Source organism: Carassius carassius, chromosome 16 (assembly GCF_963082965.1).
Source record: "Carassius carassius chromosome 16, fCarCar2.1, whole genome shotgun sequence".
NCBI classification, from domain to species: domain Eukaryota; kingdom Metazoa; phylum Chordata; class Actinopteri; order Cypriniformes; family Cyprinidae; genus Carassius; species Carassius carassius.
In genome coordinates, this window is record NC_081770.1 from 21,323,041 (window position 1) to 21,350,976 (window position 27,936).

The following is a 27,936-nucleotide window of genomic DNA, read 5'->3' on the forward strand; positions in this document are numbered from 1 at the left end:
TGCACATTTTGCTCGGGCAGCCCCTGCGCTATCACCCACGCACCAGGTACAGTGAGTGTAGCGTAGACTTCCTGTTTACAAACCCCAAGACCTCCAGCTTCCCGCCACACAGACCTGCGGTCGCTCAAGCGCTAACTTAACGTGACATGGAGCGAGATGCAGTATAAGTTCATTAACCCTTTCACAATCCCGAAGTAAGTCTGTTTATACACACATGCACAAATGATCTTTGCGAACGTTTTAAAAGTATGTTGTTAGTAACAACAGAATACTTGCACATATATGTGTAGGCGATGTGAGGGCTACAATTAGGTTAAAGGGATAGTTTATCCTTTTGTTTACTCACATGTCGTTCCAAATCAATATGAAAAAGAATCTGTGGTACATATTTGTTTTTTTCAAATAGTTATTAAAAGTGTCTGCTTAACATAAAATTACAATGACTAGAGATTTTAAGCTTCCAACTGACACTATAAGAACTGTGCTCTATATTACAAATCTTCCAAAAATCATAATCTAGATTTCTGAGAGAAGCATACCGAAATCTAAGCCGTTATTCAATGATAGTCTTCCCTGCAAGTCAGATGAATAATTCAGACAGGTTTTGTGAACCGAACCAACCAATTCATTTTATTTAACATTCTACGTTTACACTAGTGCGTTTTTGTTTTTGGCTGTATAGTGTGGACGGAGATTGCTTCTGAAATGCAGTGAAAACGCCAGTGTAGACGGGGATCGATTTCATTTTAAAATGCCGTTATAAACCGAATATTACACTAGTGTAAACAGGGCCTAAATCTTTCCTTTTGTGTTCCACAACACCTCATACGGCTTTGGAACGACATGAGGGCAAGAAAATGAATTACTCCTCTACACACAAAAAAAATACTTATCACGTTTCGAATGAAGTGAAGTAACAAGGAGGAACATATGTGAAGCATAGAGTGAAAGAAAGAAGGAAAGATGGATTGAGGAGGGGTGAAGTGGGAGATTGTGGGTGTCGTGGGACTACTTCAGTAACAATAACAGCATGTTTGTGTGTGCCTGTGTGAACGAGACAGAGCGAGGGAGTGTGAGGGGGGGTGTTTTCGCTTGCAAAAGTGATGAAATAACATCTCCACTCCACAACACAGCTGGTGCTGCCATGCAGACAGTCATGCTACCTGACCTCTCCCACATTCTCTCTGTCACTGTCTTTCTCAGGAGCTCACCTTCGCCACGGTATAGCTACCGTAAAACAAGACGTCCGTTTGGAGGACGTGCAGCATAACCGCACAGTATCCTGTTTATTGTTTAGAAAGTCTTTTAAAGGGCCTTTGAAATGTCAGGGTTTTGGATTTGCTCGGATATTTTCATCCAGGGCCAGTTGTTAGCATTTCTAGCAAATGTTTGGTTGTGGTCATCGAATGATCTGTACACATTAGCTGTGTTGTGTGACTCCGGATAGTAAGTGAGTAGTAAGTGAGATCTTTGTAGCTTTCCATAAGGGATTATATGATTACATATACGAGCGACTTTTTTTTTAATGATTTTTTCATCCTTTTCTCTTCGTTCCCCTCCCCCCCTTTTTTTTGCAGATTAGAATTCATTAGCAATCAAAGAGTCTCCAGAGAGCTCCAGCTCTTAATTACCCACTCATTTGCATTTTTGCATATTAATGACTGCAGAGTTTTGGTGGGGATTTTTGCCGCAGTGGTTTAAAGGTACCTCGCTTCTCAGTCCCCAGGGGATGAGAGATGTCCATAGGCAAGGCTTCGGGGCGGCCCCGAAAGCATTCTGTGTGCAGAACGGGGTTAGGGAGCACTTACGACACGGGATGTGAGGTTCAGGGGTTAAAGGTCAAGGTCCCTAATCAGCATATGAAAGAAGGGGTTGTCCTGAGCGGCACCAAATTATTGACATATGGAATAGTTACTGACAAAACCGTACTTGAAAAGAGACTAGAGTGTGCTACTATGAATATGAACTTCTTTATTTAAATGACCTGTGTGGTGGCAAGTGAATCTCTTTCAACCAATTCAAGTGTGATTTTAATATCATTTGACTCGCAGTAATAATAGGCTGTCAATGAGGCTGATTAAGACATATTTTTTCTCTTTGAGATATACCTCCTGGAGTTCATTGTTGAGAAATCTGCAGGGGTTTTATCTAGTCCTGTCATAGGTGAAATCTCTCTCTCTCTCTCTCTCTCTCTCACTGACTCACACACTGCAAGAAAAGAAAAGAGAGAGAATACAGAGTGGGCCTGCAGATATCTTAAAAAAAAAAATGTAACCGGCTGCTTCAGGGTTTTCTTTGATCCCGGTGACCCTGTTTCCAACTCAATCTGTTCGGACAGAAAAAAACACCCCTGAGTGAGAAAAACAATGTAAACCCCTTCACCTGCACTGTTCTGCTTAATTATTAACCACCCCCCACTTTTCATACGATTTCTGTCGCTTCTGGGACATTAGGAGGAGGAGGACACTACCCAAAGACTCAAAATAAGCACTTTATCTAAGAGGAGGGGACATTTATTCACATATTTTACATACATACAACGTAATAAAGTCTGGTACAATTAATTTCTGACCCACATGTGTCTCGTTCCCCCAGATACTGCTGGATATACTGGTCAACATGAAATACGTTAATGCATTTTTAAGCATCTTTTGAAATTTTGCTATTACACTAACACAAATGTTTCATACAGATGACCCCAAAACACTTTATTGAGGATGAAGTAATTATGAAATCATTTTTTTTTTTTTTAATAAAAATCTGTAATATTTCTTAAATTGCCAGTTTTTGATGTTGTGTGAGCAATTAAATTATCCCAGGGATATGGCAAAAACCACTGTAGTGAAATTATTACAAAAAATTTACTCAACAATAATACAATTTCATAAAAAATATTAAGCCGTATGGAAATATGCTGCATAACATGAATAGTCTGTACGAATGGCCACAGTTCAAAATCAGATTAATTTATACTTAATTTATAGAATAAAATAAATATACAAATAGTTATTTATTGTTATATTAAACAAACCTATTGTAAATTACATTCACTATACACAAAGAACAATCTAGATTAAATGTACACCCATAATCACATGGGAAATCTTGAAGAGCTTGTCGCGGGAGAACAGTAAAGGTTTATAGTGACATCTTCTGGTGATGTAACGAACTACTGGGACGCTTTTTGGCGCCATTACTCTGTGTACGCAGTCCACTGGCCTGAGGTACTCAAGAAATAAATATAATGGCGAAAAGAGCATGTCTCGTGGAATATAGGCTACATAACATTACAAGAATTAGTGATCATCTTAAAGCCATATTAACTTTATCTTAATCTGGCGATTTTATGAATTGATGTAGTTCCAGCGCTGACTGTTTTCAGAATTGGCGCGAAATGACTGTTAATTACCCTGCACTACAGTAGTACATGGTTTACTATTGTGTAGAGTTCTCTGAGCTTTATTAAACTTTTCTAAATATGCAGGCCAATTCAGCTGACTTAAGAAAAGGCAAGCAGTTATAATTATGCTATAATTACACTAAAATAATTCACATAAATCCTGTTGGAGACACAATCTTAAGGGTGATTCTATAATTGCAGGTACATTTGGTGTCCGAAGCCATTATTTTTTTCAGCTCTTTTTCAGATGGTTACATTTTATATTACTTTAATAATTTGTTACTTATTGTTATGAATTACAAGATTTTACAGTCAATAAAAATATAATAATTTGTTTAAAAAGTGTCTTAAATAGCTCAACATCATGATTTCTTGTTGTTCGAATTAGTCAGTGCATTTTTCCGTCATGTATCATTGTGTAAAGAAAATATTTAATTTTATTTTTGTAATATTTAATTAGTTTTATTTTTAAAAGCCCTAAATTCTAATTTACTTAATTCTACATTAAATTGTTTAAAAATAACTTTTGTCTTATAAAAATGTGTGTCCATAAATCTTGCGTCAACTCTGTTACAGTACAATATTTTGCCTTTAAATTATGTTAAGTATGTGTGCTCTCTTTGAGGAAATATTTGAATCTAAAAAATGCTTATACCAAGAGTTATTTTGAAGAACGTCAACTCTGTTACCACAATATCAAAAGGAAAACTAAATTTATTATTGATCACAAAACAGGTTATTTATAAGTAATTTAATCATGATTTCATTAGTGCCACGTGCTTTTAGCATTTATGCTGGCAAGTGGAGTTTTTGGCAAAAATTTAATAAAATGGTCCATTCTGTTACCTTCAAACTCTGTTACCAAGGTTGAATAACAATGCTGACAATAGAGTAACAGAATTGACTGTCCACCAGTCAATTCTGTTACTTTACAATTCTGTTACTTGAAGGGTCAACTCTGTGTATGAACTATTTTCTCTCTCTCTCTTTTTTATTTTATTGGATGTTGTATGTAATACATTTTCAGATGAAAAATATTTGTTCCAAGCAGAAAAATCTGTGAAGACATAGTTTTTTTTTTTTTTTTTTTAAGGTATGCATGGGTGAAATATTGTCTCAGTTCCAAATGTTGGAATGTAAGGACTGTTTGTCTAATGATACAAGAAAGATCTTTCCTTTTATGATTAGAATTTTTTCTACACATTGCCTAATTTGTCCATAAATGAGTTGACAAACAATACCATAAAGACATCTGTTTTTTTCATTAAAAAAAGGAAGTAACCTGTGTTTGGCAAGCACTGAATTATACAAATTGAATATGTTTTCAATAAGATACTGGAAAGATTTCTTGTTGGTGATCAGTTGTGTTTTTCTTAACTTTTATGAGATACCAAATGTATCTCCAGTTATAGATTCACCTTTAAACTGGTAGTTGTAATCTGGAGCATATCTTAAAGCTGGTCTGAGCTGGTAATGCACTAATCTGATATGGTTTTTAGCTAGCTGACCAGCTACCAGCTTCTTTAAACTAGCCTTACCATCTTAAACTAGTAGAAACGCTTTGTAAATTGTTGGACCAAGATGGTCTACCAGATATTGACTACTTTAAACCAGTTTAAAGAATGGCACAGTTTGGCCATAGCCACAGTGTATTCAAAGGAACAGCATATTTGCAAGTGTTATATTTCATTTGTACACCAGTAATAGAATCAAATTAATACCCCAGTACCTCACGTTACACATATTCAGGTATGAAAATATATCTGAATATGTTTCAAATGACGAAGGCTCATGTGAGAAGAGATCACATGACCAGCCAAATAGTGCTAACTTTATCTCTGTAACCTCCCTATTATCAGACATTTTCATTTGAAGAATGGAACAAAATGTGCTTGCAAATACAGCCTCAGCAGGCTAAAACTTTAGTTTCTGTGTAATGTTGCATCCATACTGATAGGTGTCAGTAATAAGTTCAAGATCACAGTTTAAACGTTAGACAAATTCTACCAAAAAAATTAAATCAAGGAGAAAGATACAGTTTTGTTTACTCTGAAATTGCAAACAACTTATATTCACAAGTGTAAAAAAACATCTTTGACTATAAACTAGTCTCCCAGCCTGGTAAGGCTAGCCTCTTGACTGGTTTTAGAGAGATTTTGGGCACTTTTCAGGTGGCCTCTGAACTAAAATCCAGCTTGACCAAAGAAGTGTTTTTCCAGAAGGGTTGAGACCACTTCCTTTTCATCTTAATCATATACATATTTATAGATCTAGACATATTAAACCTGTATTAAACGCTTGTTCTTTTAGAAATATATGCATACAAGAAAATGGAAAATATAGAATACAAAGGCAGGAAGATCGTAAACATTCTGTTTTTAATAGAAATGTCTTATTTCTTAAACGTCAGACATTTTTGGATATATTTTGTAAAAATAAAACAAAACAAAAAAGAAAGAATAAAATGAAAAAGGAAAACAACATGGAATTGTTTGATTTAGACGATGTAGATTTAGTGGTCTCATATACAATACAAATTCTTTTCATCGCCAAAAGTGCAAATTCTCCCAAATTCTCCTGTACATCTCAATAGCTTCAACACACACTGACAGACAATGGAAAAGAACAGGATTTGAATTAACAAAACCAAAAAAAAAGGGTTTCTGCGGTCCAAGCCTGAGACACTGGGAATTTTTCTGCCGCCCCAAAGTCAACATAAGTGCTAAAAAGTGCCCCCAAAGCCTGATAATTAATTGTTTTCTGTGCAGAACTTTTGTCCATTCAGCTGATTAACCACATAATGAATTAAGAGTACAGATTTGATGCAAGAAATGTGAAACGTACTAGAGCTTTGAATAGAGTATACAACGAGTCCCTTATAAACTCTTAAACTTTATGCAAAAACAATATGGAAAATATATTTTACTGTCTAACAACATAGAAGGAAAGTAATTAGAGATATCATATATTGTCCATATGCAGGAAAGTTGTATAATGGTCCAAACCTGACTGTTTTGGACAGGGTTGCAAGTTGCAGCGGTTTACTGGGTATTGTTTGGGATAGTTATGCTCTAACAATACCAATAATCTAGATCTACTCTTATAAACCCTGTATTTGTCTATGAAGCACATTGCAGAACAATGGAAACCCAGGAAGAAATGTCCTTTAAGCAAATGTAAAGTCCTTTGTAATGAAATTTGGGTTTAAAGGTGCAAAACTGTTAAAAGAAAACATGTATGACAACTTGAACATATGCTATTCCTTGTTTCATGTGTTTTCCAGAGATGTGTGTGGTACGGGGCGGCAGTTCAAATGGACTTCAACCCAAATATATCGCATATTCAAGTTTCTTTTCTTTTCATGTAGATTTTGCATTTAAATAAATCATTACATCCACAATGAAATAAAAAAAAATAGCATTAACAAGATGATAAAACAATAACAGTAATAATCAAAGGAGACAGCACAAAATATTCTGGATGGCCTTTCGCAAAGTGCTTTTTTTGTTGTTGTTTTGTTACAATCACAGAACTGCTATCAGCTTGATGGCTTTGTGAAGCCCAACACACTTTCTTCCCTGCACATTCTGGGTAGAGAAAAAATGAAAAACTTTTAAGAAAGTCCTTCAAGACTTAAGAAACCGGCTCTTTTCCGTCTACCTGCATCTGTTCGTTCTAACTTCTATTAAGAGGAAGTTATGGAATGCATCCTTGACTTGAAGACCTCAGACTTGATGTCTCCATCCCACAATTCACTTATGTCTTGGCCTCATTCTAAGACAATACACCACTCGCCGTTCTAGAATGTGAAAACGTGTATAAAAAAAAGACATTTTGCCATTGTTTTCTACACTAGAAAAGAATGTACAATGATTAGGCAAAACAAAAATGAGGGTGTTGTGGTCACACGGGTAGTTGGCTTTTCGATATCATCTTCAAAACTCAATATATATTCGGTAGGTGTACTCTCAGTACAATAAAGCTTTGATTACACAGAAGGCAAAATTTGAGCTTAAACCAAACAACAGAAATTGACATGGACTGCCTTGATATTTTAACCTGAGAAGCATGGCCCATAATCCCAAAATCCCACTGCCTCCCACCACAACCTCTTGACATCTGCTCTCCAGAACATTTCCTTGATCAGTGAAACATAACCAGCTGAGGCAGTCAAAGATGTAGATGGCTATAAATTCCTTAGGTATACAGAATGGCACAGCAATACCTGACAAGGCTCTCCAAACATCCCCTTATAAGACATAGTTCCCCTACCCAAGCAGCACAAAAATGCTACCCACCCTCCCCAATCTGTGCAAACTAGTACCCACTGCCCATGAGCCGCTCCTTGTGCAACATGCCCGCTGGGCATCTAACAGCAGTGGATCAGGTGAGAACAACTGTGCGAATCTAGCCATGCATTATGTCATCCTCAGCTAGTTGTGCTTCGACCCAGCCACAACATCTAAAATTGTAATAAGATTATCTTCCATGATTATTACGGTTATCACTGTAATCTTTAATGCTTTTTTGACATCCTGTCCAATAAATTAAACAAATAAAGACACAAATAGATTAATATTTGGATATTACATACATGGTGCTTTTAAAGTTATGGAAATGTTTTTTTTTGTTTGTTTTATTTTAGACACTTTCTCATTGTAGTGTCTGTCATTGGAGTCACGATTGGGGCGGAATCAATAAACAGCGCTAAACGGAAGCTGACAGAATCTTCTCATGCAATCAACTTTTTACCAGGAGAAAATTTGAACTAGTTGTATTTACAAATTGAGGTCTATTAGACTACCTCTGGACAAAGATCTTATTTAACCTTTTAGTTCTTAGAAATGTCCATAACAGGACAGTTTCAACCAACATGTATCCAGGAATCATTTGAGAAGTCATATTTTGAAGAATCCTCCCGATCTCCTTTTAAGTTAAGGCACATTCTTTCCAGAATCCTTCTCCACTTGTCAAGCTTCAAGACTCTGCCCCGACTCCTTTTGGACCCACTGAACAAAGCTTACGCCCCCCCTCCAGATCAAGCCAATGAGTCTGTGCGAACTCACAAAGACCTCTAATAACTCCACCAAACTTCTACGTAGACACAGATGCTTAGGGTTTGATCCTGTTAACTGTTGGAAATAAGCCATTCCATGAATACTGTGTCTTTCCTCAAGCTGCTTATTTCTGTTGGAGTAGCTTTGGACTCTTGACCTACACTTGGAATTGGTTTCGTTTACGCTGTTGTTGAAAACATAAGATTCACCTCTTTCTTCTAATGGCCGAGAATAGTCTTCATGTAATCCTAGTCTTTCCCTACTTTGGTTTTCAAAGAGTTAATTGGAAATGTAAGTATAGGAAAGTGAAGTGGAGATTAAACAGACTTTGTGTTCACAGAAACTCAAAGGCCTTGCCCGGATCTCGAATCCCTCTCCTCCAAGGACAAGGACATGAGTGACTTTTAGTGCAAAAACTCTTTCTCAGCTAAAGCACCATTTCCAGTGCTATCAGGCTTTGTACATCCCTTCCCCTCCCACCCACCTAACCCTCCCTATTATCCACCACCATTTCACCCAAAACCCCACAAACACATCTAGTATTAATCGTTGCAAGCTGCAGCACATTTTACAATAAAACAAAAGAAAGCATTGCAAATTTGAAACTCGCACTTAATATCACAGAAAAAAAATAGACAAAAAGGGAACTCAAGTAGGCTTTTTCCACAACAATTCCAACTTTAACTTCTGCTTCTAAAATGAGAGAGAATAAATTTGGGCCGTGGCATAGGTATATACACATCCCAGAAACAAATCTAAAATCTACCGTGAACTTCGTATGGAATGAACGCAGGCGATGAGTGAAAGAGTTGATAAGAGATGGTCTAGGTCAATGTGTTACCACACACCCTTGCAGGCATGTGATGTATTATTAACCAAGCGTTTTGTGGTGTGAAAAAACACAAGCTCACACACTGGAATTTCCAGAAGGATTAATTCTGCCGTGTCGTCCAGTCACAAAATCTTTCTTCGTAACGTACAGTAGTGTGATGCTTAGGGTGTGGTCTTCAACAACAAATTTAAAGTGAACACTACACTTGACCAGCGAAACTCAACATATAATGCACTGACAGAAACTAAACAGGAGTATGTAGTTGTAGATAATTATCGTAAATCCCTGCAGATGCTTCCACATCTTTACTCTCTTCTGTATTAAGACAAAATAGAGAACTTTTTAAATCAACTTTAAGTGCAATTAATAATTATGCTTTCATATAGAAATATAGATATATATGAAATCTCCATATAATCTTCATTACTATTCTTTGTTAATCTTTCATCAACAATTTAAATTAATCAAAATCCTCACCCTTTTCTTTCTCTTTAGTGACTGCACTTTTTGGCAGCTCGGTGTCAAGACCTAAACCAAATGAACACTTATGAACAAGCCAAATTAATAATAATAAAACAAAAAACAACTAAGTATCACCACTTGGATGGGCCTTTTTGCTAAGCACATTTGCTCTTTTGTTTAAAAGTACCCGTTTCTTCTGACTAAAAAGTGCCCCTTTCAGTAACAAAGTGCATTCAAATCTTGCCTCTTTCTAATTAAGGTGCAAAAGGCCGATAAACAGGGTACAGCACTACAGAAGGAACAATGCCACAACATTACATCCTCTTAATTCAGCCTGAAACAAAACTGAATCCATAGCTGTAACCACAGCCACTGTTTACACTGAGATCCACTTGAAAGATTTAGCAAGGATCCCAAACTGTTTTAGAATGCATGGGCTTAGAAATTTTTTTTCAAATGTGCCACTTCATCGTTTATAAAAGGCTCCGCCTTAGTCAAGTCTTGTCCTCATACATGCCTTATTTAAACGAGAGTCCTAACTTAACCAAAGCACCAACTCTGCTGGATTTTGGGGAGAGCCTGTCTCAAAGTGCCCACAAAGTGCCTGCTGACGCTCCAGGTCCCTCAGTGAGTCATCCTGCTCTGATGTGGCCATAGGACGTTGCTGCACCCTCTCGGTCTCCAGCACAAGGAAGCACATATTACTTTAAAATAAAGGTCTCAGCTTTCAGGACACTTTCTTTCAAAACTTCGGACAGTCATTTGCATTGTAAAAAAGGCGATAAAGTTTGTATAACTGATCCCATTTTGTATCTATATACATTGCATTCATTAATAGTGCTCACATTTCGCACACAAAAACTGGACCCTGCCTCTTACGTGCGCACACGCGTTCTCTTGTGTGCTTATTTGGAATTGGACATTAATTTATTGCTCATCTTATCACTCAGGTTCTTTTTTTTCTGTGGTCCCTTGGGCAGAGAAATTGAATAAGCACTTTGTATCTCCACAACTCAAACCGCCTCCTTAAACCGATATTTCTCTATCTCTGTTGGATATCTTTAGTAAAGCTGTGCAAATGCATAAAAAGGTGCTCGCTCTTTATCTCTCCTTCTGTCACTGAAACAAACAAACAAACAAAAGATTCCCTGCTTAAGTTGTTCACCAGCCGTTTGTATAACAGTGGTGCCCTCACTCATCTCTTGCATACAGTTTCACTCTCCTGCAGTAAGACTTAAAATGAAGCACATTTATCACAATTCATACTTTGGGCGGAAACTTCTGGGTTCCATTAAGTGCAGCTTAGGAAAAAATGGGTTTCTCAATTATAATGCTCTAAAATATCAAACAGCATATTTCCCCCTGCAAACCTAATGCAGTGAGAAACCTGGAGTGAAGCTGAAGAAAGATGTAACCCTATCTATCTATCTATCTGCAATATATGTCTTATGAAGGGTCTCATAAGATTACAACCTAATATATACACGCGTATACAAATGTAAAGTGTCAAGTACCCAAAATAGTCAACTCAAAGGTCAAAAGAAAAATCAAATGACAAAATATTAAGACAATCCCAAAAATAAGAGAGAATATATTGCAAGTAAGACTGCCAATAAGGAAAAGCAGGGCTGTGAGAGGTAAGATTTAACATGATTGTGCCCAGTGGCGATCAGATGAAGGTAGTGCTTTAGAAACACAGGACCTCATCTCGTCTTACCCTCTCCCTGCCAGAAACAAATTAACAAAATCTCCCCATGTAGATCTCCCCAACTCAAAACGGTAACCTGTTACACCATGTTACACAAGGATAAACTCTCAAAAAACACCTTTTATAGAGAAAGTAACACTTTAAATCAAACCCCTGTCCGATTCTTTCTGGAACATTTAGAAAAAGGTGCTGCATCAGAATATTGCATATATTGCAATCTGAGACAATATATTTATAGTGTATGTACATGTTGCTCATTGCATTAGAAAAAGAGATCTATTGGTTGCCTTGATAACATCCTAGACCATTCATAGCTAATCTGTTGAAGCAGCAGTCAGCCTGGTGTTTGACACCTTACTTTAAGACAAGGCCCTGTAGATGCAACCCAGAGATGAGGAACTTGTTTTAACTGCATAGTAGCTTTTTCTCGTACACACATGACTATGCCATTATGTTATAAAAAACACCAACAAAAAGACCAGAGAGATGGTGACAGCACGGGTGAGTGATTTGAAGTGCTCTTCGCTCTTCCAACAGACCAGTAACTTGGTGGTTAAGTCTCTATGCGGAATGCAGAAGCTAAAGAATAAGGAAAAAGAAACTAGATTAGATTTGTGTGACACCCTGATTTGTTTTTTTTTTTTAAGAGGAACATGTAGTTGTAAGTTTTTTTTCTTTGTTTTTCTTATTTTTCTGTTTTATTCTTCCTCTTGTTTTTGAGTAAAGCCCTCTCTGATGAAGTTTGATTCATGTTGTCGTGGAGTTCCTCTGTCCCAAGGTCAAATCTTCACTACCTTCCCCGTCGGCAGCTGGACTGTGCGTGTGACTACCATAATTTTCCTCCATGACTGATGTTCCGGTGCCCCTGTCTGGATGCCGCTGACCTCTCTCGATGTCTGCTTCTGGGCCATGAAGTTCCATAGGACCTTCCAGGAGCTCAGAATCTCGTATGCGTGGCTTGCGGCCTCGACGGGATGGGATGCCGTTGCAGCCATCTTTCTTGAGATGACGGTGGAGGTGGTCTGAGCGCACAAAGGTTTTAAAACAGCTGGAGCACTGGTAGGGGCGCAAGCCTGTGTGTACACGCATGTGATTCTTCAGGTCGTAGTTGTGGGCAAAGGCGGCACCACACTGAGTACACGGGTAAGGCTTCTCTCCCGTATGCTTGCGCATGTGAACCTTTAGCTTGTCCTGCCTGGAAAAGAGAATACAAAAACTTCTGATGAGCCGCTATCCAAAGGTATGTGTGAATTAAACAAATTAACAGTAGCCCTTTATTTTACAGTCCTGTTCTGCATGTAGTATGTACATTTCAATAACTGGGTACTAACCTTCTTCTTAACCTACTATTCCTAATCCATGTAGTTACCTTATATTATCCACTACTTCCTTAGGTAAGTACACTGTAAGTATAGGTAAATTCATGTACTGTAAAATTAAGGGCAATTGAGCTAACAATGGCAGACTCAACAGTAATTCAAGGTTAGAAAATTAACGAAACATCACCATGAATACATGCTAACTTAATTCCTTAAAATGCCCACTCCCAAATTACTTTATGTGCCAGAAAGACCATTTATGATAGTTGGGTGAGTCACTAGCTACTGCCTGATGTTGAATTACAAGACACACCGGTAAGGTTGGCCACACAGATCATTAGCAAAGGCAAACATGCGCGCGCGCACACACACACACACACACATTATTTAAACTACATATAAACACAAAAATCTAAGGATGTAAATACATATATCTGTCTGTTCTTGCATATCAAAGACAACATGTATTCGCAAAAGGAGTCTGACCTCCTTATCTTTACTTTTAAGACTAAAGTCAAGTTTATTTATCATTCTTCAGTGCTGAAAGCACCCAAGGTCATATGAGGAAAAGAGCCATAAAGCTCAAAGTTTTATCGCCAGAATTTCTTTGTAGGCCAATGAGGCACTGAAGGGCTCAATGTTCAGTTCATAGTCATAGTGGGCCCTAAGTTTTCCAAAAGAGCCGTTTAAAAATGGTGAACATGTTATAAGGGCACAATTGCCCTTGTTTTACAAGCAAAATTTTAAATCTTCAGTGTCAGCTGAGCGGAGTTCAACCAAGGAGAGCTTTTAGTTTCTGGGAAGAAACCAATGTGAAAATCAAAAGGTGTGCTGGGTTGAGGAACAGGTTTGGAAGAATGTGGTTTAACCTTTAATGTCTTTCCTCAGTTGTCCTCCAACCATTTCAAAGCACCATTAAAACTATCAAATTTGTAGCCAAAGTTTACACTCTATATTTCATAAATGTTAATCTAACAAAACTAACGTTTGTGCTGGTCATCAGTTTATGTACATTTCTGACTTCTGGCACACCACCTGAGGCAAACTGGTCTGAACGGCTAAAGAGTAGGCGTCCGTCAACACAAGACAACATACTGTCAAAGTGCATTGTTTTGCACCAATAAGGGAGCTATGTATAGTGTGGTGTCAAATGCAAGGCCCTCTGTTGTAAGACTCTGCTCTCAGCTTACTCTTCTCCATCCCTCCCCCTAAGCTTGTGACCGGGGCAGAGTACAACTAAACAAACTAGTGTGGTTGACCCATCCAGAATACTGGAGGCTTACTGAACACATTCACACTCACATGCGTCCATGGACAGACACACACCCAAGTATGTAAACACAGACATGTGCACACGTTGACGCCTACTTGTGTATTTAAACGTTTTAATTAATTTCTTCACTCATAATTTCTCATTTTTCCTTCACTTTCACATACATTTACCAAAATATGGAAGATGTTATACACACTCACCTGTTAGAAAACATTTTCACAAACATACACACAATGTAACAGAGTGGGCCACAGAGAGATGAATTATTTACAAGATAGGATTGACTTATTGCAGTGTGAGTGAAACGCACTCTTAACCCTGATCAAACAAGATTAAGATTACAGTACCCCTTCCCAATAGGTGGTGTATTTAGGTGGCAAATTTAGTTCCATCTCTACGCAAATAGGGTACTGGATATTTTTGCCACAGTGTCTATTTCCAATTCGTGTCTCCTGATTAATTCATTAAGGCAATGGTTTCATGGAATAGGTGATGCCCTTAAGTGCAGGGTAAGCCATGCTAGAGGTTTGCTAACAGAGATTCACACAGTATTTTTCATCATCCATTTGTCTGAAAGAGGGGCTGTATTTGCCAGGGGCAATAATCAACGTAACACCCAGGGTCACAAGTTCAGCTGACTCACAGGCGTAGATAGGCCACCGTGCTGTAATCCGTTTCAATATCGGCATGGAGAGTTTTATAACAGTCTCATTCCTGATAACAGTAGACCAGGCTGTGCTACCACAACCCACTTTTATTGGACCCCCCTTGTTAAAATTCCAGTACTTTGTCATGCAGCCTTTCTGTCAACATAAAACACAACTTTATGGCTGACTGTGCTCTCTTTAGTGTACTGAATACCTGACCATGTATATTTGATAGCACACAAGATGCTAAAGTGTATGTAAAAATACAAACTGAACTCTCAATTTTCCCACAGACAAAACTAAAATGACAAAAAAGCTTACCTGGTGAATCGCACTTTGCAGATGGCGCACTCATAGGGCTTTTCTCCTGTGTGTGTACGGATGTGGCGTGGAAGCTTTCCTGCACCTTGGATGACCTTGGAGCAGATAGGGCACTTCTGGAAGGCCTTAGAGCGCATCTTCCTCTCACTGTTACCACCTGGTCCAGTTGCTTGGTTTCCACCTCCATTGCCTCGTAATGACCACAGTGGTAGCAAACTTGGAGACATGGGGGCACTGGTGGCTTCCTCATGTTGCACACTATTAAAGTACTTCAAGTAAAACTCCACGTCTGGCTCTTCCCCCTCCGGCCCATCCTCCTCAACCCCACCACCTGTCGTGGCCTGTTCCCTTTTCCGCTCCAAAGAGTCCATCATCTGTTGTAGCAAAGCACTGGCTGGGCCTTGTTCGTGCTCCTGCTCACCTGTCCCCTCCACCTCTCTCTCTGATTTGGGCTCTGCCTGATGGAGGTAGTAGTGTCCATTCTGAGTAGGAGCATAAAGGGACATCATAGCCTCTGCACTTTTCCCTCGAGCTAGAACTGGAGGTCCATCATGGTACTCCTCATCCACATTCTCGTCTTCGGGGTCACGAGGAGGCTGTGATAGGGCTTGGGCCAGTGAGGAGTAGTAGTCAGCAGGGCCGATGGGCGTGCCATTGCTGTCAGCGCCATTGCGTTGGCTAAAGTGCAGGTGTGCGGGCAGGTCCCTGAGCTCTGGCGTGCTGCAGCTGCTACCCCAATGCGCCCCCCTCTGGAAGAACTCCAAGTACTCACGGGCACGCAGCCGGATGCCCTGCTCTTTTCCATTCTTACCTCGCTCCTCTTCCTTGTCTTGTTCTTGCTCACTGCCCGCCTGCAAAAAGAAATGGAATATCATCATATTGCTCCAAAAAATTAATATGTCAACATGTAAAAAACACATTACACACCGGCGGGGAGAGCACTTTGGTGTCCAGCAGGTGTGAGCAGACGTCTTGGACGGGTGAGATCTCCAGCACACGGGCGGCGTTTAAGATGTCAACCACACTGTTGCGGCTGACTGTAAGTGTGGCTGTGTAGGCAAAGTCCAAGAGGGCGGCCAGCGCCTCAGGCCGCACAAAGTCCAGTGCATAGACTTTCTGGCGGTCAGCAGCCAGGCCCGAGGTGAAAAGCTTGTGGAAGTAGGTGCTGCAGGAAGCCAACACTGAGCGGTGGGCAGGGAATTCTCTCTCTTGAGCCACTAGTAGCACATCACACAGCAGCCCACTCAACCGTTGCTGATTGAGACTGCCCAGCAGGTCAGCACTGTGCTCGGGGAAGGGGATGCCCACTGGTCCTTCCTCTACCTCGCCTGCACCCCCACAGGCCCTTGCCTCACGTCTTCCCCGCCCACCTGCTCCCGACGACATTTTCCACCAGCCTGCCGCCGAGCCGCCAATCACAGCCGCCACCCGTCCGTCCGTCCTGCCGTCTGTCCGTCTGCCTGTCTAAGAATGTTGAGGAACAATAACAGTTACTAATCATAAAGTGACATAGAAAAAAATTAATGTTGATACTAAATTGAGGCAAAAAGTTTTACATAAAACTACTACAAAGTAGAGAGAAACATTTTTTAAGTATTAGCCAAGCTAAAATGTTTTCACAAATCACCTGAAGAGTTCAATCGACCATTCGCAAAGACCCACCCTCTTAGTTACTGTTGCTATCTCCAACAAACAATACCATTCTCACACTACACATCATGTTCTCATGCAGTGAAAAATACATCGCAGAGCAAAGAGGAAACTGACAAAACGCTGACAGACAATAGAGAGCAGGTTACTTCTGATATGAAACAAGGTCTCAGGACTCTCAGCAATTTGTCAGGATAGATTGCTGTATCGCCTCAGTTCAAACACGTGAATCGATTGTCTTTTCATATTTACGTAAAGCACAAAATTAACATAAACATCAGAAAGTAGTTTATGTCAACAATGGAACACACCATTTTTCAAGTTTAAGTCCACCGGAGTTAATCTACTCTCCTGTCTGATTCGTGGTTTAGGCTAGAATGGATACAGCTTCGGCTACTGCATGCGCACTTACATATTTTCCAAGCCAACAATATAACGTATAACCTATGTAAATGGTTTTGAATAAGCACATGGCGCCATAGTTCATCACTCTGCAGTGTTGCGATGAACGTTTTTGCAGTGAAGGACTTGTCATAGTTTAATTAGTGGAAAGATGACATGAAGTGACACGAGGTTAGCTGCATTGAAAACAGATGAGCGCGCATGTGCATATACAGCTCCCGATTGGGCGAAGTTCATGGGATTTTGTCCACAGAATGATAAGAGCACACATTTTAATATATCATTTTATTATTTGACACTCAGTATTTTAACTTAAGCGCTGCAAGCCATACATACAGTGCCGGACTTGACAGATTTTCTGCACGCAAAACAAGTACTTGAAAGGAATTCCTTAACTTGTTACTGTGGCAGCAAACAACAGCATAGCTTGACCCTCTGCACATATTTAGATTTAGTTATATTGAAAAAGTTTCAATTAATTTGCTCTTTTTTACCCTGCTTTAACGTGGATTTCTATGGAGACCAGCAGTAGATGTTGGACAAGAAGCGGCGGCACATAATATACACGTTCTGATTGGTCAGATCGCCTGTCAATCAAGCTCTTTGCAAATGGTCAATTGATGCTGCTGCTTAATACTATACTATGCTTAATACTGTACTATACTAATACTTTATGTTTGGGCCATATTTATGCTGTCCATTCTCTATGCACTCTGTTACCATCCAGGGTAGCATTGCCAAGCCCTGTATGCAAATGAAGCAGAGAGGCTAATAGATAGTGGCCAAATGGTTGCTACTATATGAAAGACCACTGGTCAAGATTATCCAAACCACAATTGGATGCATCAAGTTATAAAGGGATATTCTGACAACAAGCCATGACTGTAAATATACAATGTGCTGGTTGAAAGACTTATTTTAAAGTCCACGGGGAATTGGTGTAATTATTGAAAAGAAGAAAAAAAAATGGTATCAAATATGCATTTGATAATGACATGTTTTTTTTTTGACACCATGTAATATTACAGAACAGATCAGTTCACCTCAGTTTCTTTTTCACTATTAAAAACTTTTTCCTAACCCTATCTATTTGATGGTACCAACATGTTGCGTTAAAGTGGTCTTTATAACAATCAAACAATCTACAGGTTATGTACAACATCTGCTGATGCGGTCAACTGTGGCAGTTGAGACTTTAATCTGTCTTGAAAAACACTTTAAACAGCCTTCTAGTTTACAGCAATCAGTTCAGGGTGTTAACAGCATTAAAATGTAGCAGCAGAGTGGCAAGCCTGCTGTCATGATGGCAGTAGAAATGGAGAATCTGTACCATTTAGCCTTGCTGGGGTGGGGGAGTGCACAGCACATAGAATAGGGCTGGGCACCATGTGCACTGAATTGCGTGTCAGTTGGCTTCTGGGGAAGGGGGTGGGGGCAGGGGGTTGACGGCTAAAGGCCCGAGTGGAAAAAAAAAATCCACTAGAGGAGGAGGAAGAGTAGGAGGACACACGCAGTGCTGCAAGGGAACAGTATTAAATAGGGAGGTTGTCAATCCGGTCTGAGCCGGTTACCCCACCCTGCACTGTATGCCAAGTTTCAGGAAAGGCCTGTCCCCTTGATCACGTGTGGGGGGGAGATTAAAATGATTGACCGCAGCACAGGCGAGGGTAGAGGGAGGGGGGCTTGAAAGGCAAACCTCCTTGATTTGTCCATTGGCAAACACACGCTTATGCGTGAACACCAAACAGCCTAACTACCCCCCGCCCCTCCATCTGCCAGAGTGACCCAGCAGGGGGTGAGGCCACAGGGGGATTATACTCAATAAAAGCAATGCATTCAAATGACATTCCTTCAGATCAAGCCCCTTGGTATGTATGAAAGACCTGGTCAACCTGGCTGCTTGCTCTCAGTCTCTCTCTCATGCTTGCACAAAGCTGCCTTCCTCCACACCTTGAGAGCTGGCACCAAGTCAGGTCACTATCCCACTAGAGGTAGTGAGAAGCTAAAACAGCAGCAAATCCGACCCCCACGACTAGTCTTGTGTGCATTATTAGTGTTGATGGCATTCAGGCTCGCCTTATGTGTGTCATTTATGCCATCTGACTTTAGCAAATACAGTTAAAGAGTTCAGTGACACAATATGGTAAAAAATACCATAATCTAGGGCACATATGCACTACACAATTCTATATAGCACACTTCAAAGAAGCCATTCCAATAATAGTCCCCCACTGGACCACGTCTTGACTTGTTTAAGTTAGATGGTAATGTCCATAAGCCAATGGCTTAAGCCCTTCTAGTTCTCTTTCCCTTCACCTTTGAGCTAAGTGATGGGCCCTGTAGGGCAAGCTCTTTGGTTTTCTGTTATCTCTCTGATAACCCCCACCCCACCCACCAACTAACAGGTGCATTCTATCTCATTGTTTTATTACAGAGTATTTGAATAAGTTAAGGTAGAAGCCAGGCTGTAGGTTGCGTTAGACAACAAATGTTTCCAGGTATGGAAAAATGTCTGACTCAAAAAAGGTGTTTATTTTAAAGGTATAGTTCGCCCACCTTTGAGGGCGAGTAAATGAGTATGCGGGTGAGTAGATGATAACAGAATTTTTACATTTTGGTTTCATTAAACACGAAAATATACATTTTCAGATCAGACAATTTACTGATTCACCAGGAACCTGTGCAACACCTAGAAAAAACCATAATATCTGAAATTCTGAAAAAGCAGAAGAAAAAAAAAAACTTGAGTTGTTTTGCTATCATAAGGGAGTTTCTTAGAAGGGACACTTAAAACCAAATGTCATCTCTCTGCACTTCAGCTTGTGGGTGATAGCAAGGCACCAGTTAAGCAGCATCTCTGTCCCTGAATAAACCCAGGGCAAAGCTGAAAGAAAGAGGAAACAGTGCAAACAAACCTGATCCTGACACCTTCTCAGGGCTCCTAACATTCTTCATCACTTATTCATGGCTATGGGTGACAGGGCCGTGCAACGGCCCCAACGTCTCATTTCAGACCTCTTCTGATGGCCGCACGCACAGGCCTCAACTACTTTGCAAGTCAAACCACAAGTTACTGCGAATACTCATCCCACCCCAGCCTCCACCCTCCCCTAACAGCCCCTCCCAGCCAATGTTAAGTTAGGCTATCGAAAATAGATTTCAGAGGCTGTCAAACTGTCTCACAACGAGTATTTCGATTGTTTAAATTCATCTGGTCAAGTGTTAACGAAATAAGTTTAGACGTTCAACTAGCACATTACCTATTGGTATGTAAAGTTACAATATAACTAGTTCAGAAATAGTTCAGAATTGTGTAATCAGTTGGAAATAACACCACCATCTAGGGTTGTAACGATATACCGCTATGATGGTTTATCACGGTTTGAATGGTGCATGGTTATCATATCGTAAACATTTGCATGTCTACGATAAATCATTAAAAAAAATCTCACCCATTCATATGCAACTTATGTCCGCTCGGCAGCTTCACTCTGTATTCACTCAGCTGCTTACAGGCATCTCCATCCCCACCGAAAAAAAGGTTAAAATCAGCAGTATGGGAATACTTCGGATATAAAAAAAGCTGACATAGACTAGACTCCATGGTTCGACATTAACGCTTCATTAATGCCAGACAAGTAAGCATGCTGAGGTAAAATGTAAATGAAAAGTTTGTACATTTAAAATACTGTTAATTAGGCAACATCACAAAACGTTTTCACCATTATGACTGTTTAGTAGTTCAATAAATGGTTCAATAACCAAATACAATAATATTAGGTCACTTACATTTTACGCAGAAGCACAACACACAGCCAATTCATTGCTGAATTATTCTGTTTTAAATGAATTGGTTGAATCAAAGATTCATTAGCCCATGCATAAACATCTGAAAAATCAGCCATTTGAACAAATTGATTGAATGAACAACTCCTTGACTCACTCATTAAACACTCACTACTGTCATTTAAATTTAGTTTTAAAAGTATCATTTCCACAATCATTTCTTGTTTGTATATTCCCAAAAAATTAAGACCATAGAGCCCCCCCACATATCAAAACCTTATTTAACCCCTGAGTATAATGAGACTGTCACGTAAAACACACAATCTGATGGATGGCTAAATCAAAAATAGATATGGGTCTGTGAATATTTATGCGCAGAGAGACTGCTATATGAATAATCTGCTTGTTTCTGCATGTTTTTGAGAGGTGCCGTTTTATCTACTACACAGTGAGGTACGCATACATAAATGCTGTTTTCATCATCTAAGTTACATAAACATTGAATCTCACCAGAGCTGCTCTGAGAGAAAAATTAAACATTTCCTAGTTTTATTTGAGAAAAACCATCCACTTCAACCCATCAAAATAAAAGATTAATTAAACTTGAAATTATGGCAGAAATATATTAGCATTGTACAATATACTTCAAAGTTATAATAACAATATTCTTTGTTTTTAAGTCATGTTTGTCCATGTTTTAACTTTGTTGTAAATTTTCATTTGATAACATTTTCAAGCGTTAATTAAAATGTTAAAAGTGTGATACAGCAGATATACATAAGGTGTACAGCTTTATTTTTTAGAAGGACGACTTCAATACTTTCATTAAAATGGTTTAAAGTTTGTTGTAATATTGTTCACTCAAATAACTTGTTCTTGTTCTTTTAGGAGTCATTGTTACGGATTACTGTTATTTATATATTTAATATATACAGTGAACACCGTGAAATTTTCTGAGACAATTATCATACAGTGAAAATCTCATACCGTTACAATTTTACCGCCAACACAGTATAATCTTTTTACGAGGTAACTACTGCCAATCAAATTGTGTCAAGGGTATTAAATGTGTTTTGTGATTAAGTTCTTAGAATGCAGTTTCATCTCTAAAACAACGTTTATCCAGCAAAAGACACCAAACGGTAAATTTACTTGCTCATTATATGAACCGAAAACTGACACATCAGAATGAAACATCTTAGGCAAGCACATGCCACACATTCCAGGAACACACATCGACTTGTGACATAAACCAAAACAAGCAGCAGGTTTTTACAGAACACTTCGATGTCTATTAACTTTCTTTCTTTGTCAGTCACACCTTCCACTGTGTATTTCTCGAGGGCTTGGGAATCCTTCGAAAGAACCTTTTGAGAAGATTGACAAACATGTGACTTATGTACACAGGGCATCCTTCTGACATGCATATCCACTCTGTATGCATGTACAAATTAGTGTGTGCTTGTGTGATTAGCTCCTCTTGCCTCATGAGGGAGGGAAGTGGAGTCACTACACTAGGTTGACAGGGTTCAAGGTCAGAGCAGAGAGGATATTACCAGATAATCGTAAACAGTATGGAGAGGGGCTGACTGGTTCCAAGAAGAACAGGATTTCGAGCAAGGCCCTGCAAATGAGTCACTCCTGCCAGCACTGGTTAGAGAAGCATGATTGGTCACAAAAAGTGCAAGCAGGAAGTGGGCGAACAACTGATAAAACTAGAGTTGTAGTGCATGGCCATTTCACTGGTGATATGTCAGTAGACTGCCAAAAATCCAGACTTGTATTCACAATGCCCCCCAAAAGGTATTGGGTGAGGCTGCTAAAAACATGTGCACACTAGTGCAATTCTTTATTTCACCTCACTTTAGTTACTGGAACCTTCTGTAGACAAAATTACGTCCCTCTTCGAGGAAAAACCTTGTGTCATAGGGTCAATAGTACAAGCAAACTACTTACTCTTTATGGTAAGAAATTAAAGCTCTTAGTTGCAGAAGTATATTAGATAGGAAAAGAGCATAAAGCAAATAGTAGAGCAGATAAGGCAAGAAACTCCTCTTCAAAAGCAACAATGTGCCTACAATCTTTCTAGACCAGCAGCAGCTTTGTTTAAGTCCCATGTTAGAATGAAGCCCACGTGTGAAAATGCCACGACGCCCCCTCATAGTTTGACCAAACTTTTCCAGGCCTAACTCCCTGCATCTGTCTTTGAGCTGCCCACATCTTCGGAGTCTTTCGGACAAACTGTGGCTGGGCCAGGAAATAAGGAAAGAGCAAGAAAACCAACACAAAATTGAGTAATGACGGCAGCACTACTCCAGCCCTTCCAGTGCCCTTGCGCTCAGGACACAGTCCATGTCTTGAGCTCTTCTGCTGCTGCGGCAGCCTGGCCGGTTGGGCGGAAGAAGACTTCCTGCGTGACTCTGGTGATGGTGTAACAGAACCCGCTCTGTTATCAGATGACCAGCTCTCCCAGACACTGCACTGCACACTCCACCACCAGACCACCACAGCTTCCACTTCCCTCTTTTGCCTCTGCTGAGGCGGCAAAAAGACATGACAACTCAGCCAGGATTTTCTTTTTCAGCTCTACATCCAAGCATATCTCTGAATGAACACACGCACTAAGGTAAGTATGTCAAGGACTCCTCCACCTGCTGGAGGTCGAGCTCCACAATAGCGAATGGGGGCGAGAGCATAAACTTACAGCAATTGGATTCCACATTACTGACAAGGAAACCAAGAAGGCCTCACTCATCATGTCGACAGACTCTCAGCAGATAAGAACAAGTGGAAGAAGGCCCTTTAAAGAGTGCAATGAGAGAATAATGAGATGAGCTCTCTGATTACCGATAGTGATGCTAGCTTGCAGCAGCCCATCTCGCAGCATCAGTCTTTAATTCGATCAATTCAAAAATGTTTCACAAACATCCACCATCCCCCAGAAGTATTAAAACTAAACCTTTTTCAGAGAGCTCAAAGATTACTTGAGCATTAGAATTATACTTTTTGTCCAAACAGTAGCTGGTAACTTCTAGTGCTTTCAGCCCTCAGTCCTGCACTGTACAAAGACGCAAAAACAGATGCGAAAGGATAGTGAAAGTTCAAATGAAATTTTTATTTCATAAGCATTCAAAAGCTAGTCAAATATCTCGTACATACAAGTGCATAAAAACCTAAACAATTCACACTGGATGTCTAGCGACTGAAACTTAAAGTAAAAGCAAACAAAACTAATATTAAAAGTCAGCTTCTAAAAAGCTTATAAAAATATGAAATTTCATAGATATAGCGGAACACATACTTGGTGAAATAACACAACACATCAAGATAATACAAAAACAAACAAATTTAAAAAAAAGCACTGCATGATGTGTATCAGAATGAAGTTTACACATGCCTTACCAGTCATAAATGATGACCTGAAACGACCCTGTCAGGTAATTTAACTACGTACAGGGTTAACTGGTTTATGGTGGGTAAGAATCTCTTTGCCACTTAAACAAGCAAAAGACAATAAAGATCGGCCTCACCCCAGTGAGACAAGGAGCCTTGTCTGTGCATTATTCAGACACTGGGCGTCATCTGTGAATAAAAATACCCCTTGCGTCCTCCCTGTACCCGCACTAGTGAAAACGAGTCGAGCAAGTATGGGTTGGAAATGATCTGCATACATCTTTGAATAAAAAAAAAGAGAGAGAGAGCGAAAGAGACTGCAGCTTCCTGCAACGCCTTTAAGGTCCAGAACAAACAAGCAGTCTTTTTATTTGAAAAAATAAGACCCTGTTAGAGACCCTTACCAAGATGTTGATGTGCATTATGGCACAGCTATAAAAAGAATGAGGGGGCAGAGAAGCCTACAAGGGATCTGCCTAGAGAAGAGGAAAAACTTTCCAAAGTCCAAGGTTCTTAGAGATCTCAATGAGCAGGATATATTTGATGTGAATTCCACTTTATTTGAAACCATTCCACCAGAGTCAACCAGTGTTAAACCCATCCTTTTGTGTCTAAAATTAAATTAATCGGCTTGAATATTTGTTTTTTATTAAATGGCCATTTGTAACCGTACGCTCAGAAAAAATAAGAATCACACAAAGACAGAGTTCAGTTAAGAAAGTACTTGGAAAGTAAGACTAGCTGCACAGAAGCTCACCAAGTCATACCTTAAAACAGCAGGCCTCCGTTTTCCATCTCTATGCCATCTGCAAGTGGGTCAAGCGCTCTGAACTTATTCAAGCCAAGTCCCTCTCTTTCCCCTTATAAGATTCCATTATATCTCTTCTAGCTTGCCTTTCCTGTTTCAGACACCAGAGAGAGTGAGAGTGCATTCGGAGCTCTTACCGGCCGGCCAGAATTTTGTTACCCTATGGGTCAGCTCAGTCTCCCTCTGCTTGCCTGCCTGCCTCTGTGCCTGGGCAGGGCTCTGGTCTGGAGCAACTGCAGAAAGGAAACCTCCGAGTGGCCCTAGTTACACAGACAAGCCCTTGCCTGATCCCACACAGGCAGACACCTACTAACTCCCCCACTCTATTTTCAGCCCACTGCTCTGGCTTCACTTCCCCCTCTGCGATTGGCTTGCCCGCTCCTCAATCACCACACCTCCCCACTAGGATAGGCTACCGGCTGTTCCCTATCCTGTATGGCCAAGGGCAAGGCACTCTGGGAAGCGCAGTCCTTAAGTATGACTTCACCTGCTTCTAGGCCACTGCTAAGAACTACAAGTCCCAAACTGTTAGCTCTTGCCACCCCCACATCTAAGAGCTTGCTTCAACGTAAGCATTCAGAGCTGAATTATACACTAACGTGTGTTGCTAGCAGGATGCCAGGTATTAAAAGTACAGACCAGCCAACAACCAGTGCCAAACTCTGTACGTATGAGAAAAGGCAAAGGGATCCAAACACAACTCTGTAGAACTTCAATACAGTAAATGTATATTGTCACCCTACATCATCTGACATATTCCGCATTCTTGACCCAAATGAGACTTCTTTTGACCTAAAATGATCCATCATAAAAGTAAACAGTGCAGATGCAATTTGAGACTGAAAGAAAAAAAGCCAAAAGGTGCATGCACAAGTTCTCAGAGATCGTTTCTTAATGAATGACAACAAATGTTTCAAAAATAGTGGACCCCAGTGCGTAGCACTGTACCTTGGTCTAAATGGAATTATTTAGGTTCATTCATACTATGTTATCCTCATCTAACCTCCGACAAACACACCTCTTAAGGGCTATCTCCAAAACAACAACAAAAAAGTTACCAACAGTAAGAACAGAAAAAAAAAAGTTTATTAAAGCAATACCAGTGAACCGAAGGACTACCAAATCAGTTACTCTGAAGACCAAAGAAAAAGAGGAATAATTCCTCACTGGCACTGAAGCCCCCTCCTACCCCCCACACACATACTCTCTCTCTCTCCTCTCTGTCCCCCTCCCTCATTCCTTCCTCCTCTGCCTTGCTCCCTTCAGTCGATAGGCCTTGGGCAGACGACACGGGGGACAAACAGGGGGAAACAAGCTCACCTGCGATGGCCGTGGTGGTGCTTGTTATGGGTTAGCTCTTCCCTCCTCTTCTCTCCTCCTCTGTGGCGCTCTCGCTCTTAGCTGTCCCTGCTGTTCAAAGCACTGTATGCGCTAACCAAGCACCAGCAGATCAACTCAATTCCCTTCCTGGTTTCTGGAGGGCAAAAAGGTCCCTCCCTTTCTCTCTCTCTCTCGCTCTCCCTCTCTCTTAAAGAAACAGCATGCCCCCATGCTGTTCTCCTCTGCTCCTCTCTGGGGAATACAGTAAAAGGTTGTTATCATGCCATAGTGACCACCATCACTCATGACATGAACACAACAGTGGAGTTCACAAGGATTTTGCTGGTAAAACCAGCCTGTATTTGTACAAAATTGTTTGCAGGGGAGTTGCACGTGTACTTTGGGTGCGCGTGTGCGCGAAAATAATGAGAGTTAACCATCCTTTTTTCTCCTCAGTGTGTACGAATGCAGTCGCACCCACCCATCCCATTGCCTGAGGTCATGGAGTCCCACCCCAGAACAAGCCATGGCACATTCCAGGACACTCAGGGTCTGCCAGCAGTCCCCCCCGCAATACATATACACACACCCTCCACTGTCTCAAAACTAATACAGCTCATAGTGTACCCTACACTCAAGGGGTTGTCGGATATTAGTGACAATATTCACTTTATGCTTCACCTTTTTGACACGTCTTCTTTACATGTAACAACTGAATTGTTAATTAAAAATAAGAAACCAAACCACTAAACGTGTACTGTGATTCTCCATACTCACCAAAATCATGCTAAGAGAAGCGATGTGTGCAGTCGACCAGCGGGACAGACATGGATTATCCTCCACCACTTAAGAGACACGTTTGCCCGCTTACCTGCTGCTGGACTGAAAGTTCTCAAAACAGGAGGAGCAGTATATGACCTATCTGAGAGTGACTGTACAATTGAGGACTCTCCCGTAAAACAGGGAGTGGACGCAGAGGAGCGTAATTGCGTATGACATCGAGTTGTGCTTAAATGCTGAAGTATTAAGTAGGAGACAAGCATGATCAACTAACGTACACCAGACATAGAGGGCAGTATAACTGGGACACTTAAAACTGATTCGTAATTAAAAGAAGCTGTAAAGGTGCATTTCAAGTTACTAAATTCATATTTTTGCACACATATTTAGAAACGTATGCCAAAGTATTTTATAAAACATCTCTATGCAGCTTGGTTTTGTAACAGCTCATCCCTTGCTGGCAAGCAGCCTTGAAGCATTGGCTAAATGGTGATCTACATTTTTTGTTGTTTTGTTTTCAAAACATTCCACAATTTTACATGTACAACATATGTTACCTGTATTACCATTTACTTACTTTATTTAGCTTAAAAAAAAGTTATAATACATTATACATCATTAATAAACCATTTTATAATACGCATTTTCCGGTACTGCTTGTTATCACAGACATACATAAATATACCAGAAAGGAACAGCTATAATGCTAATCACATGTTTTTTTTTAGATATCTATATTTCTAATATATGCCTTATATTTCAAATTATGTAATGAAAT

The 27,936-nt window shown here is 40.0% G+C and overlaps 1 protein-coding gene and 1 long non-coding RNA gene across 5 annotated transcripts; one reads left to right on the plus strand and one right to left on the minus strand.

Moving 5' to 3' along the window:
- Positions 1-27,121, plus strand: LOC132159889 (uncharacterized). The gene is made up of 2 exons (XR_009437916.1): positions 1-194; positions 26,835-27,121. It is a non-coding gene; the product is annotated as an uncharacterized LOC132159889 (long non-coding RNA).
- On the minus strand, positions 5,760-27,290 carry zbtb7a (zinc finger and BTB domain containing 7a). Of its 4 annotated transcripts, none has more exons than XM_059569529.1 (4): positions 27,156-27,290; positions 15,947-16,483; positions 15,020-15,870; positions 5,760-12,654 (listed from the first exon to the last, which is right to left on the minus strand). In XM_059569529.1, exons 1-4 carry the CDS (start codon positions 27,162-27,164, stop codon positions 12,207-12,209), a joined length of 1,845 nt encoding a protein of 614 aa, XP_059425512.1. In that variant the 5' UTR covers positions 27,165-27,290; the 3' UTR covers positions 5,760-12,206. The 4 variants fall into 4 exon arrangements, with proteins under 4 accessions (XP_059425512.1, XP_059425513.1, XP_059425514.1 ...); XM_059569530.1 differs by lacking the exon at positions 27,156-27,290 and adding an exon at positions 26,379-26,537; XM_059569531.1 differs by lacking the exon at positions 27,156-27,290 and adding an exon at positions 25,196-25,731.
- Between the last annotated feature and the right edge of the window lie 646 nt (positions 27,291-27,936).

Coding starts and splice junctions, on each gene's coding strand:
- zbtb7a (XM_059569529.1), bottom strand. Junction 15,871..15,946: donor CCAAAGTGCTCTCCCCGCCG/GTGTGTAATGTG, acceptor TTCTTTTTGCAG/GCGGGCAGTGAGCAAGAACA. Junction 12,655..15,019: donor TGCAAAGTGCGATTCACCAG/GTAAGCTTTTTT, acceptor TCTCTTTTCCAG/GCAGGACAAGCTAAAGGTTC.